Source organism: Crocuta crocuta, unplaced genomic scaffold (assembly GCF_008692635.1).
Source record: "Crocuta crocuta isolate KB4526 unplaced genomic scaffold, BGI_CrCroc_1.0 scaffold548, whole genome shotgun sequence".
NCBI lineage: Eukaryota > Metazoa > Chordata > Mammalia > Carnivora > Hyaenidae > Crocuta > Crocuta crocuta.
In genome coordinates, this window is record NW_027528725.1 from 1,197,288 (window position 1) to 1,209,771 (window position 12,484).

The 12,484-nt window shown below is 56.3% G+C and overlaps 1 protein-coding gene across 1 annotated transcript in view; it reads left to right on the forward strand.

Annotated features, from left to right (window-relative positions):
• Positions 1-12,484, forward strand: part of TFCP2L1 (transcription factor CP2 like 1) — a gene marked incomplete at its 5' end in the record, with an annotated part of 55,721 nt that overhangs the window by 27,387 nt on the left and 15,850 nt on the right. The window contains 6 exons of the mRNA XM_077755265.1: positions 2,597-2,673; positions 3,168-3,273; positions 3,965-4,071; positions 5,324-5,476; positions 8,570-8,680; positions 10,898-10,989. Coding sequence (XP_077611391.1) covers positions 2,597-2,673; positions 3,168-3,273; positions 3,965-4,071; positions 5,324-5,476; positions 8,570-8,680; positions 10,898-10,989 — 646 coding nt within the window. The remainder of the gene's footprint in view (positions 1-2,596; positions 2,674-3,167; positions 3,274-3,964; positions 4,072-5,323; positions 5,477-8,569; positions 8,681-10,897; positions 10,990-12,484) is intronic.

Genomic DNA, 12,484 nt, shown 5'->3' on the forward strand with positions numbered 1-12,484 from the left:
ACCCCAGACCCAGGACCCCGCCCCCTAGCTCCCCTCCCAGATTCGAGGTCCCTTGTTATGTTCAGGCTCAAAACTGCCCTGCATGGGGCATGAGGGGTCTCGGTGTGCCTGAGCTGGGGCTGTCCCACAGGGCCTGGAGTCAGTGTTAACTGAGGCCTGGGGCACCTGTAAGCCCCGAGTGATGACCCCTGGTGCCTCAGGCCTTGTGCCAGAGCTGCTACATTTCCCCTCAGAGAAGGTGGAGGACACTGGAAACCCAGTTAGGGTGTGTGAGGCTCCATTTTATGTCACCGTTAACAGAGTGTTGGCTCCGGAGCCCGGAAACGCATGTTAAAGTCAGGCTCTTGCAGAAAGCTAGGAGCGTTGGGTAGGTGAGCAGGTTGCGTCTCCTGGACTGGCAGGCAGGCAGGATGAGAGTTCGGGGCTTGCGCCTCCTCCCTCTGATGGGAAGGGTGCCCCGCACATCGTCCTGAGTGATAACTGGGCCTTGTGCATTGCTGTGTCCACTGGTCCCGTTTCCAGGCCTGCTGGGAGCCGTGGGAAGGCGCTCCGCGGCCCACAGCCCTGTGTCCGTCCTGCTCACTTCCGAGTCCCCACAACTCGGGTGGCGTCTGGCAGTGCTTGTTGTCAGCAGATATTTGGAAGGAATGGTTTCATCGCCTGTGCCTTGCCCTTTCTGTTCTTTGCAGGGAGGAGTGTGTTAGCGTCCAGTGGCTGCTTTACAAATTGCTACAAACCTGTTGGCTTAAAACAAAACAACAGAAGTTTATTGTCCCGGAGCTCTGGTGGCTGGAAGTGGGACATCCGGTGGGACCATGCTCCTTCCTGGGGCTTCAGGGAAGCCAGTGTTTGCACCTTCCTGCTGGGGGTGGAGGGGGGGGGGTCCAGGAGNTTATCTCCTCTCCTCTCTGTCTCCCCTATGTGTCTCTTACAAAGACACTTGTCATTAGATGTAGGGACCTCTGGATAATCTAGGAGTATCTCCTCATCTCAGTATACTTAATTTGATTGCATCTGCAAAGACTTTTTTTTTTTTTTTCCCCAAATACAGGATGATGACATTCACAATTCTGGAGATGAGGGTATGGACAGACCTCTTCTGGGAGGCAGCAGCATGCAACCCACCCCGGGGGTTCTTAGGATTTTTCTAATCATGGCTGTTGTAGCTATTTGAAAGCTGCTAGCCGCTGGGTTTGTGCAGTTTGCATTTAAGTTTTGTGTGTGCGTGTGTGTGTGTATGTATACATATAAATACCTATTGAGTGTCAGCTAAGTATGATTTATGTTTGCATAAAACCTTAAGAAATTGGGGGCTCCTGGGTGGCTCAGTCAGTTGAGCGTCTGGCTCTTGATTTCAGCTCAGGTCATGATCTTGCAGGTGTGGGATTGAGCCGCTCTGTACAGAGCCTGGAGCCTGCTTAAGATTCTCTCCCTCTCTTCCTTTGGCGTTTCCCCCTTCATACTGTCTCTCTCTAACATAAAAAAATAAAAACCAACCTTAGGAAATTTACTTTTTAGTCCAGTGGGAACTTGTTTTGATATTTGCTGTGAGGTGAATACCTGTAAAACCCAGGGAATTCTGAGTCAGGTCTGTAGTTTGGTGAATTGCATGTGCCATAGCCAGTTTCCTGGTTTTGATAACATACCGTACTTGACCTCAGATGCCACTGGAGAAACTGGGGGACAGGCACTCGGGACCTTTCTGTACTGTACTTGTAACTTCTTGTGAGTCTGTCCCTATCTTAAAAAAATTCAAACAGCCAACCAGATTTACCAATACCAGTCATGAAATCATGTATTCTCTCTTAATTGTAAACCATCCTTTGTTAGGTGTGAAATGTATTAGGACGTTTTAGAGTTGTGGCTACGCTTATTTACTCTTGGAAAAATTGACATCATTTGATATATGGTCTTACTCTCAAGAAATATGGTGTATCCTGCTTATTCAGGCTGTATATTATTTCCTAATAAAACGTGTGTAGTCACCTTCAGGTTATTCACAAATGCGATTCATAGATTCAGGTTCTCTCTGTTACTCTGGATCGGTCTTCTGCTCCACATATGTTCTTTAACCAGCTTGTGCTGGTTAGAATCCCCACACCCTTTAAATACATGAAATTCTTTTAACTTGGGAAAATGCTTTTCATTCTGCAGTTAGAGACAATGTTTAACAGGCTCTTACTCGTTCCTTTAACCTGCGCTCGGGAAGGGCATGGTCAGTTATTTACTGTAATGTGGATTTGGGTGAGTGGCTGTGTTCTCCATCCTGGTGAATGGAGGGTGTCCTTTATGAAGAAATGAGAAGTTATGTTCCATAAATTGAATGTTAACTCCATTTTGTTGAATTCCGGTTCTTTGAAAACTGTAGAAGTGCTGTGTCTTGGGGTGCCCTAGGGTAACCAGGCTGCATGGACAAGCTGGGGTGTGCATTCCAGAGAGTCCATTGGAGTTGGCCATGGACTGACATCTCTGCTTTGTCCCCTGGGGGCCATAAGGCCTGGGTGGCCACTCAGGAGGTTAAGGAGGCCTCTATCTGGGTGAACCCCAGATTTGAAAACACTCAGAAATGGAAAATGTATTGTTAACCTCCCTCTAGGTCAGTCCTATGAAATCCGGCTGCTGGAGAACCGGAAGCTGGGAGACTTTCAAGATCTGAACACAAAATATGTCAAGGCAAGGCTGTGGGGCCATCCCCACCCATCCCCATCCCCTGTCCCCAGGAGAACCTGGGCTTGTGGGGGTGGGGTTCAGGAGGTTTGGGGAAAGCTCCGAAGCTCATTGTCTCAGGGGCCAGGAGCAAGCTGGTGGCACTGTGAACCGGAGGGACCTGGGCTGTTGGAGCAGGCTCTGGGTTGGACATGTCTGAGGTTTGAGCCAGGTTTTGCCACTTACTGAGCTTCCCTGAGCTCTAGTTTGCTCATCTGCACAAAAGGTATATAGCTCAGCCATGCGTGTAAAGCACTTGGTAATCCTGGACAAAGGGGTAGCCATCATTTTCACTGCATGAAGGGGGGGAGAAGCGGGCAGAGCTCGAGAGCTGGGAAGGAAGGCTCCAGCCAGTGGGGCCTTGGTCTTGAAGGGTAGGACATTTGCCCTGGTAGGTGGTTCCTCTTGGGTCCTGGTTGGCCACACACTCAGCTGTGCCCTGCTGGCCTCCCCTTCTGCAGAGCATCATCCGAGTGGTTTTCCATGACCGCCGGCTGCAGTACACGGAGCACCAGCAGCTGGAAGGATGGCGGTGGAGCCGGCCCGGGGACCGCATCCTGGACATCGGTGAGTCCCCTGGGCTCCTAGGGGCCCAGGCACTGCAGGCACATCGGGGTTCTTCCTGGATACCGTGGGTGGGACTCACGCCTGTCGGGGGACGCTTCAGTGCACTCCTGCCTTGGGCAAAATGCTGTGGGAATTGGACAGGTGACTGTGCCCTCAGGCCTGTCCTGGGAGACTTCCCCTTCCAGCGAATGCAGCATTAACCTGCGCAGTCCCCTCCCCGCCAAGGCCCAGCAGGCTTTGCAGGGGTCCCTGCTGGAAAGGATCTGATCTGTGATGAGGGAAGCTCAGCATCACGGAGACAGGCGACAGAGACTAGATGTGGGAGTCTTAGGCACGGTCCGTGGTCTTTTATCTGTAACCGCAGGAGCCATCTGGGTTTCGGAATTTAGAACGTAGATTGACAGGAGGGTGCGTAGACCCCCTAGCCGCAGGTAGTGCCCCCAGCGGGCAGTCAGGCACACCGATACGTCTGCAGCTGACTAGAAAGACTGGTCACACAAATCGGGATGAGGCTCCTGATAGCTTCGCAGCACTTCAAGTCCGGCTCTCTGCCAAATGGATCATGCAAAACGTACTTTTCAGAACTTTCAGCATTTCAGATGGTGCTTACGGAATTCAGACCTGCAATGAGAGTCCTTCCCTAAGTATTTGGGAGTGTCTGACAGTTGCACTTTTGTGTATGTGTGTGCAGATATTCCACTGTCTGTTGGTATCTTGGACCCCAGGGCCAGCCCAACCCAGCTGAACGCTGTTGAGTTTTTGTGGGACCCTTCGAAGAGAGCCTCTGCGTTCATCCAGGTAAGCGGGGGGAGGTTGTCCTCTGGGGAAGCTGAGAGTTTTGGGGCCCAGTCCATCTGCAGGGCCCTGTGGGCTGCAGTTCTCTGTTGCAGGGACACACCCTGAAGGGGAGGGGTGCAGGAGTGTGGCCCAGGCGCGGGCTGGAAAAGGATTTGGCCTGTTGTAGAGTCCTGGGTGGGGTCTGCTTATCAACATATAAGCTTGTTACAAAATAGGCGTGTCTTAGTATGCATACATCATATGAAATAAAGCGTTTTTCTGTGGTAGTTTCTATGATTACATTATTTGATGGTCAGGCACCTGGGGGGGACTCAGGGACCTGGTGGGGCCCCTGTGCTTCTGGGCTGACATGGGCGGTCTCTCTGGCTATATGTCCTTTTCTGAGCTTCTTCGTTTTTCTACCTGTCTTATGAATCAGAGAGAGAGCATAAAGGTATTACTGCAGTGCCTGGCCCGTATGTAGTAATTGCTCAATAAAAGTGACTGTTTTTAAAAAACATAACTACAATATTCTTCCTTTACTTTACTTGTTTACTTTTTTAAAGTTTATTTATTTTGAGAGAGAGAGAGCACGCGCATGTGTGCATACAGAAGAGGGGCAGAGAGAGGGACAGAAAGAATCCCAAGCAGGTTCTGTGCTCAGCATGGAGCCTGAAGTGGGGCTCAATCCTGTGAACCATGAGATCATGACCTGACCCAAAACCAAGAGTTGGTTGCTTAACTGACTGAGCCCCCAAGGCACCCCTCTTACTGGATTTTAAAACCATTATTGCAATATTGTTGTATTACCGCAGTAATGCATTATTATAGTGTTAAAAAAATAAATACACAGTGAGAGCCTTTTCGCTTAGTAGGTACTTAGCAGAAATACAGAAATGACTCCAGCTTCCTGGTCATGCTTCTGCCCGGCCCCAGGAACCTGGATCCCGGGGCCACGGGGGCTTAGCTGTGGTCCCACCTGCTCTGTGGTCTGTGGGGTTTGCCTGGGGAGAGAAGCGAGGGCTGGGGCTGCTGGGGTCCGTGGGCCTGAGCAATGGCAAGACTTAGCTGGTCAGGCAGGGCCTCCGAGGTCAAGGGACCAAAGTGGGAACGTGTGTCCTTTGTAGCGTGGAGACGGGGCCAAGCGGGGAGGCTGAGACAGACCTGCACCTGCCTGGGCGGGAGGGGACCCTTCAGTGGGGAGGGGCCCCCGCGGATCCCAGGGCCCGTCCCCACCCCTCTTCTTGCTTCTGGCCCACATTTCCCCTTGCAGGTGCACTGCATCAGCACAGAATTCACCCCGAGGAAGCACGGGGGCGAGAAGGGAGTGCCTTTCCGGGTACAGATCGATACATTCAAGCAGAACGAGAACGGGGAGTACGCGGCGCACTTGCACTCTGCCAGCTGCCAGATCAAGGTGTTCAAGGTGGGACATCCGTGCCACGTCCTGCCCGGGGTCACACGCACCCACGGGTTGCCGCCTGCGCTGGGCAGTGACGCCAGCATTGACCTGCACAGTCCCCTCCCCACCCAAGGCCCAGCAGGGGGCTCGGCGGCCCTGTAGCACAGGGCTCCGCCGCAGGAGTGGCACGTCCCGGGGTGAAGGGCCTGCCGGCATGGGCGTCCTTCTGTGCCGGGCGCCTTCCGTCTCCGTCACCACAGATGGCTGTACCCAGCTCTGCTTCATAAGATGTGTGGACTTGAATGAGTTCAGGTTTCTGTTTTCCTCCCATGTACTTGGTAGTTGGCCACAGTTTCCGCAGTAGCTTGGTTCTCCTTAAAATGAAGCCAGGAGGCCCCCTGCGGGAGGCCCCAGGCCGTGCCACCTCCCGTCAGGGAAAGAAACGTTTCTGGAGGCCCCTCCTCCCTTCCATGCTCATCCCTGCCTTTCCTGTCTCTACTTATCATCTGTCTGTCTGGACCGATACTCCCTCACTGTGGTTGGTGGCTGGTGACACAGCCCAGGGTTCCGTGTGGCCCTGGGGAGGTGCAGGGTCACGGCCATGTGGATCAGACGCCTTGGTCAGCTAGCAGTGCCGCGGTAGCGTCCTTTGGAGCCCTGCTTCAGGATTACGACTCCTTGAACTCAGACCCACTGTACCGGCTCCTTGTTGCTGCTGTAACAAATTACCACACATTTAGGGGCCTAACACCACGCACATTTCTTGTCTCCCAGTGCCCGTGGCCCCGAGTCTGAAAGGGCCTCCTGGGCTGATGGCAAGGTGTGGGGAGGGCCGAATCCCTTTCCGGACCTTTTCCAGCTTCTAGAGGCCTCCTTGGCTGGGCCCTTTCCTTGCCATGCCGCACCCACCTCCTCCCTCCATCCCTGGTCCCCTTCTGCGGGCCTGTGATTGCATGGGGCCCAGGCATAGCGCAAGATAGCCTTCCTGTTTTCACCCCACACTGCTCGCTCGCTTCAGTCCACATGCAGCCTCACCCCTTCTGCCACGTAGGGTGACGGCCTGATGGGTCCTGGGGATGAGGACGCGGCCGTCTCGGGCCAACACGCTTCTTCCTAGCTGGTCTGCTGCCACAGCCTCTGGACTTAATGCCTGCCCCGGGGCCACACAGTTGTGGTTTCCCGTGGATGCCCTCCCCCCGCAGTGGTTTCCATGGATGGCTCCCCAGTGGACGGCTCCCCAGTGGTTTCCTGTGGACACCCCCACCGTGGTTTCCTGTGGACAGCCCTCCCCCCCATGGTTTCCCATGGACAGCCCCCCGGCCACGCTGCTGGAGGTCTCTGCCTGTCTCCAGTCACCCCTCTGTCCTCGTCATATACAGGGCACATCCGTGGTGCCTCTGGCCGCACTTGTCCTCAGGCGTGCATCCAGTGGAGTTCCTAGGGGTCAGGTGCTGCACTGGGCAGCAGGAGAGAGGGACAGTGTCTTGCGCTCCCGGAGTGCCTGGGCCCCATGCCAGCTCCCCTTTCTACACCTTGAAGCAGAAGCTCAGGGGCCAGTGCTCTGCCCACCACACTCCTGGACTACACACCGGGAGTTAATGGTCTGGAGGCTTCCTTGTCTGAGTGGCTCAAGAAAGGCCTTGGCGTCCCCTGCAGGGATGTAGGGGCCCCTGTCCCCTGAATCTGGCTTCTCAGAATGCCTGAGGAGGTGTGGCCACACCATGCACCCAGCCCCAACCCGGAAGCAGTTCTAGCAGGTGCGCACAAGCACCGGGCGGAGTCTCGCCAACCCATCCACCATTCTTCCACCACCCCTCCCATCACTGGGACGCCTCCTGCTTGTTGGGGCCATGCCCTGGGGCTCGGTGGGTCCATCAGGGCTTCTGAACGGACAAGCGGACCCCTCTCTGACCAGCCACCGCTCCCCACCCCCCCCACCCCTGCCCAGGCATCTCTGGGCTGAGTATCCAGCCTACACGCAGGTTCGCCCCACATCTGCTGAGTGGCGAATCCCTCCTGTGAGGGACAGGAGCAGGGAGGCAGGCGCTAGGCGGTATGGGGCCCGCGTGCATGGCTCTTTCTCGGAGCCCCAGATGTGTCATTCCTGTCCCCAGATGACCCGACTCCCTGCAGACCCACCTCTATCTAATGTGGGTCTCGTGTCACCCTGAGGGCTGCTTCCTAAAGTGTCCTTGACCCGGGAGCCAAAAGCTGTAGCCTGAGGGTGGTATATGCTGGGGCAGGAGTCCCTGAAGGTGCCGCTGGACATGAGAACGGACTGTAGTCACTACACACCGCAGCCCGCCGCGTATGCGGTGACGCTGCTCCCCCTGGGTGCTGTGGATGCTTGGAGTCCTGACGTCTGAAGCCACCAACCAGGCTGCGACTGTCCAGAGTGCGACTGTGAACAGGGCTGCCATGGCCAGCTGCGTGGTGGCACGCACCTGGGCACTCTCTCACCCACTCCACACTTCGTTCTGCTTCAGTTTTTCTTTCTTTTTGTAAGACCCCAAACAGCTAAAGCAGGTTCCTCTTTGTTTTTGACAAGTGACTTGAGCCTCAGTTTCCTTATCTGTAAATGAATGACGTGCTGGAGCTTGTGAAGCCCGGGCCCCACTGAAAGTTGCTCACGGTTGCTTGGCGCCAGGTCAGGCTCTGTCAGTATGGAGGTGTCACCCTGCGTGGGTGGGCGAGTGAGCGGCGAGCTTCCCGAGAAGAGGTGGCAGGAGTTGGGGGTCCAGAGGACTTCACGTGTGTCCAGGCTCTCCCAGCCTGCAGGTGCAGACCAGACTTCCCACACTCGGAACCGAGGGATGCCTTGGAATTTGCTCCCAATGGTTTGCCCAGGGGCCAGTGGCATTGACATTCCCCATGAGCTGCCAAGAGGCAGGCCCTGGGGTAGACTGTGAGTGCCCTCAGGTGGGGAGGCGCAAAGCTTAGGAAGAAGGCCTTGGGCTTGCCACCTGGGGAGGTGACAGACCCTGCCTGGGCTCCTGGGCCCCGGGCGAGGCAGGGCATGTGTGGGCCATGGGGACTGTCACTCAGCCCTGGGTCTTTCTCTGACAGCTGCCTCTGCCCACCTAGGACTAATTGGATCTCTGTGCTCTGCACTTGCAGCCCAAGGGAGCCGACCGGAAACAGAAGACCGACCGGGAAAAGATGGAGAAGAGGACTGCCCAGGAGAAGGAGAAGTACCAGCCGTCCTACGAGAGCACCATTCTCACCGAGGTAAGCCGGCCCGGGGCCCAGGCCTCCTGCCAGCAGCGGGACGAAACCACCCACCTGGAGGGAATGCTTCCTTCGAAAGTGCCCGTTAAACTGTGGCAGGTCCCTGGGTCCGGAGCTGTGTTCATGAGATGAAAAAGAGCTTCCAGCTCTGTGCTGCATCTGCACTTTTCAGAATCAGGTTATTATTAGTTTTTTAATAGGTAAAGGCCCTAACTCCAGAAGGTACAAGGGAGCATACGTACCTTGGAAAAGACCTCTCCCTGAGGGGCCCTGACCTCGAGCTTCCGCCCGGGGCAGCTGGTGTCTCTGGGCCCACCTGCTTCTGGCCCGAGTCTGTCTATGAAGGAACCAACTCACACACGTGTGCTCCCCGCCTGCTTGTTTTACATAACAGCGCACACAAGACATTGTGCTGTGACTTTATAGCCTGCGGGGGTCTGTTCCCCATGTGTTCCCAGAGAGCCTTCTAGTTCTTCATCCAGCAGCGTGGCCTCTGTTGTGCGGCTGGATGGCCGACAGGAGGATGCGGGCTCTTCCTGGGCTCTGGCTGCTGCAGCCCGGGAGCGCCAAGGGCCTGTGCTCGTGCTAGAAGGGCCCGTGGGCTTCCTTTGTCAGAGAGGGCTCGCCGCTCAGTGGTTTGGACAGGTGCCGGAATGGCTTTCCCCTTAACCTTGACACGGACAGCAACCTGCTCCAGCCCTCGTTCCGTCCAGGGTGCGCCTGAGGCCCTCGCCGTCACGGGCTCTCCTTCCTGCTGTCCCGGGTCGCCGCTGGGGCCCCCCTTCCTGGGCTCTGTTGTTTGTTTAAACAACCGTTCCCCATCGTGTTCTGGGATCAGAGCAGCTAGTGCCCGTGTGTTCGCTGAATAGTTGGAAAGGCCCTCCCTCCACAGACGCGTGAGGCCGGGCGCCGGCCCTTGCCGGGTTAAGGCCATGTTAAGGGGGAGGCCCGGGCACGGAGCATCTACGAGAACAGTGGCTGGTCCTGGTCCTGGCTGACGAGCTCTGTGTGTGTGTGAGCGTGTGTAATAAGCCATAAGCAGAAGGGTGTTTGCAACAGAATATTCCAGAAGCTAATCTTGCGGCCCAGACAGCTAGTTCTGGTGTTCATGTAAGTCAGGATAGCAGTGGGCAGCGAACCCTGGTGCAGGGGGAGCCAAGCAGTGCCAGGCCCGCATTTATGAATTAGGCCCCAGGCCTTAGTCCCCTCCGTGGGTGATGCCATCGGGCGGTGACCTCCATGCCCCCACTGCCCTTCCTCTCAGAACTACCTTCCCTTCCTGGCTGAGCCTCAGCCTTCTGCCCCTTGGCTGTCTTCTGACATCCCCCGTGGAGGAGAGGTCCGGGGGTGCTTCAGGACCCCCCTACCCTATCCCCAGCCCTTGTCGGAGTGTGGTGTGGTTGATCAGAACCCCCTCCTGGCCCATGACCTTGTGAGGTGACAGTGTGGCTTTCCTCCTTGGCTCCCGGATTTAGCACCAAGAGATTCCAGCCCACACTCACCACAGTTAAATATTGACCCATCCGTGGTCCAGTGGCCGATAGCAGATCTTCAGGAGCGTGCCAAGTCAGCATCCTCACCGGGAAGGGAAGAAATGGACCCTGGGTCCACCCACACGGCTTTGCCGTCTCCGGGCGGGCCTCATGTAGGCTCGTTCCTTGCTTCTGCCCAGGGGGTTCTCGGAGGTGAAGGACCGCGTCTCCCTTGCTCCCAGCAGGACTCCTGGGCCCCCCCAAGCACGCACAGAATGATGGCGCAGAGCAGCCGCCCCTGGGGCTGGAGCAGGTGCCTTCTGCTCTCCGAGGCCTGTCGGCTGACTCTGGCGTCAGACGGTGCAGGTTTTAGTACCGAGCTTTACTGATGCCTTTTGTGTTCGGAAGTCACGTGTATCCAGGCTGCCTGGACCCCTGTGTCTGGGCAGCTGGCTCCCTTCTTGTGGACCTGGGGGGCTGCTGAGGTTTCTCTGCCTCGCCGGCGGGAGTGCAGGGAGGCTCAGAGAGGCACACGCTGCGCTTAGCTGGCTCCAGGAGTGACTGAGCATTCCGGCTCTTGTCTGCCATGCTTGATTCCTTCCGTGCGGCTCGCAAGGGCCCTGGGAGGAGGCGGCCTGCCGTTAGGACTCTGTGATGCCGTGCATGGCCTCGACGGCGGCTGCGGCCCGAGATGCCCCTGAGCTCCGTGGCCCCGAGTCGCCACTGCCCTGTGCTCTTTCCACAGTGCTCCCCGTGGCCCGACATGGCCTACCAGGTGAACAGCGCCCCGTCCCCCAGCTACAATGGCTCTCCAAACAGTTTTGGCCTCGGCGAAGGGTACGTCTGCCGTGTTTTCCCTTTAGAGTCCGCGGGGTGGTCGTGGGGGCGGGCTGCCTTCTGCGTCATCTTAGTACCTTGGCCTTGACTTGGGTTTCGGGTGGTGGTTGTAACGTTCCCACAGCTTTCTGTGCATGGACACGGGCCTGTCCACACCGTGTGCTGGAGCAGCGCGCAGCCCTCCCCCAGTAAGAGCAGGCAGCTCTGCAGGGCAGAATGGCCCCTAGACAGACAGTGGTCCTGGTGGCTGCGGTGGCTGCGGGGCCTTCTTGATTCTTTCTGTGACCCTCATGCATGTTCTTTGGGTGGCACCAGTCAGCTCAGGATGTTGCCTGCCCGGGTTTCAGGGCTTGTGACCGAGAAGCGGCCGCGTTACTGGTCCTCCAGCTCGGCAAGTGCACGGGCCACACTGACTGCAAGGTGACAGTCGTGCAGGGGCTGGTGGGCGTCAGTCCGACCTTTGCCGGGCTCTGTGTGGCACAGAAAGGGCCCACAGCACCCCTGTGATGGCTGCACACAGCCCGGTCCTGTTCCTGGGGGCAGCGGGGAGCAGGAGGACACCAGGCAGGGTCAGCAGGTGGGCGCGGGGCCTGGGGGCTCCTCAGAGCTGGTGCTTGGCACACAGGAGTGCCCTTGAACTTGATTTCACACGGTCTGTGGCCACAGAAAAGACGTCATGTTCAGATTCAGGTGGACCAAGTGTTAAATCCCACCTTTTGGGGGTCAGCTCCTCACCTCCCTCAGCCTTGCTTTCCCTGTTAGCAAGGGGGTCAGGATTCCATGCAGGGTCGGGGGCATGTGTGAGGTGCCAGGGCCTCAAAGACAGTGATGGAGTGCAGCTGTGACTTCCGACTGGTCTGAGGGTCATCCCTGAAAGGGCCTTTTCTTTCTTGTTATTGTGGCAAGGTACACACAACATGAAACTTACCATTTTATCACTTAAAAAATTTTTTTTAATGTTTTTTTTGAGAGAGAGAGAGAGAGAGACCTTGCGAATGGGGGAGGGGAAGAGAGAGAGGGAGACAGAACCTGAGCAGGCTTCAGGCTCTGAGCTATCAGCACAGAGCCCGATGCGGGGCTCGACCTTGAGAACCGCAAGCTCATGTCCTGAGCTGATGTTGGATGCTTAACCCATTGAGCCACCCAGGCACCCCTAGGAGGCTCATTTTAAAATGTATATCTCTCGGGGTGCATGAGGGTCTCAGTCTCTTAAGGATCCGACTCTTGGTTTCAGCTCAGGTCATGATCTCATGGGTTGTGAGATTGAGTCCTGCGTTTGGCCCTGCGCTGACTGTGGAGCCTGCTTGGGATTCTCTTTCTCCCTCTCTCTCTCTGTCCCTTTCTCTCTCTAACCCCTCCCCTGCTCATGCTCTCTCTCAAAATAAATAAACTTTTAAAAAAAGTGTATTTTTCTCTCAACTTAAAAATTCAGATATATGGGTCCATGCCTTCTCCATAGTGAGCCCTCGAGGGGGATTGGTGTGCCTCCGACCGT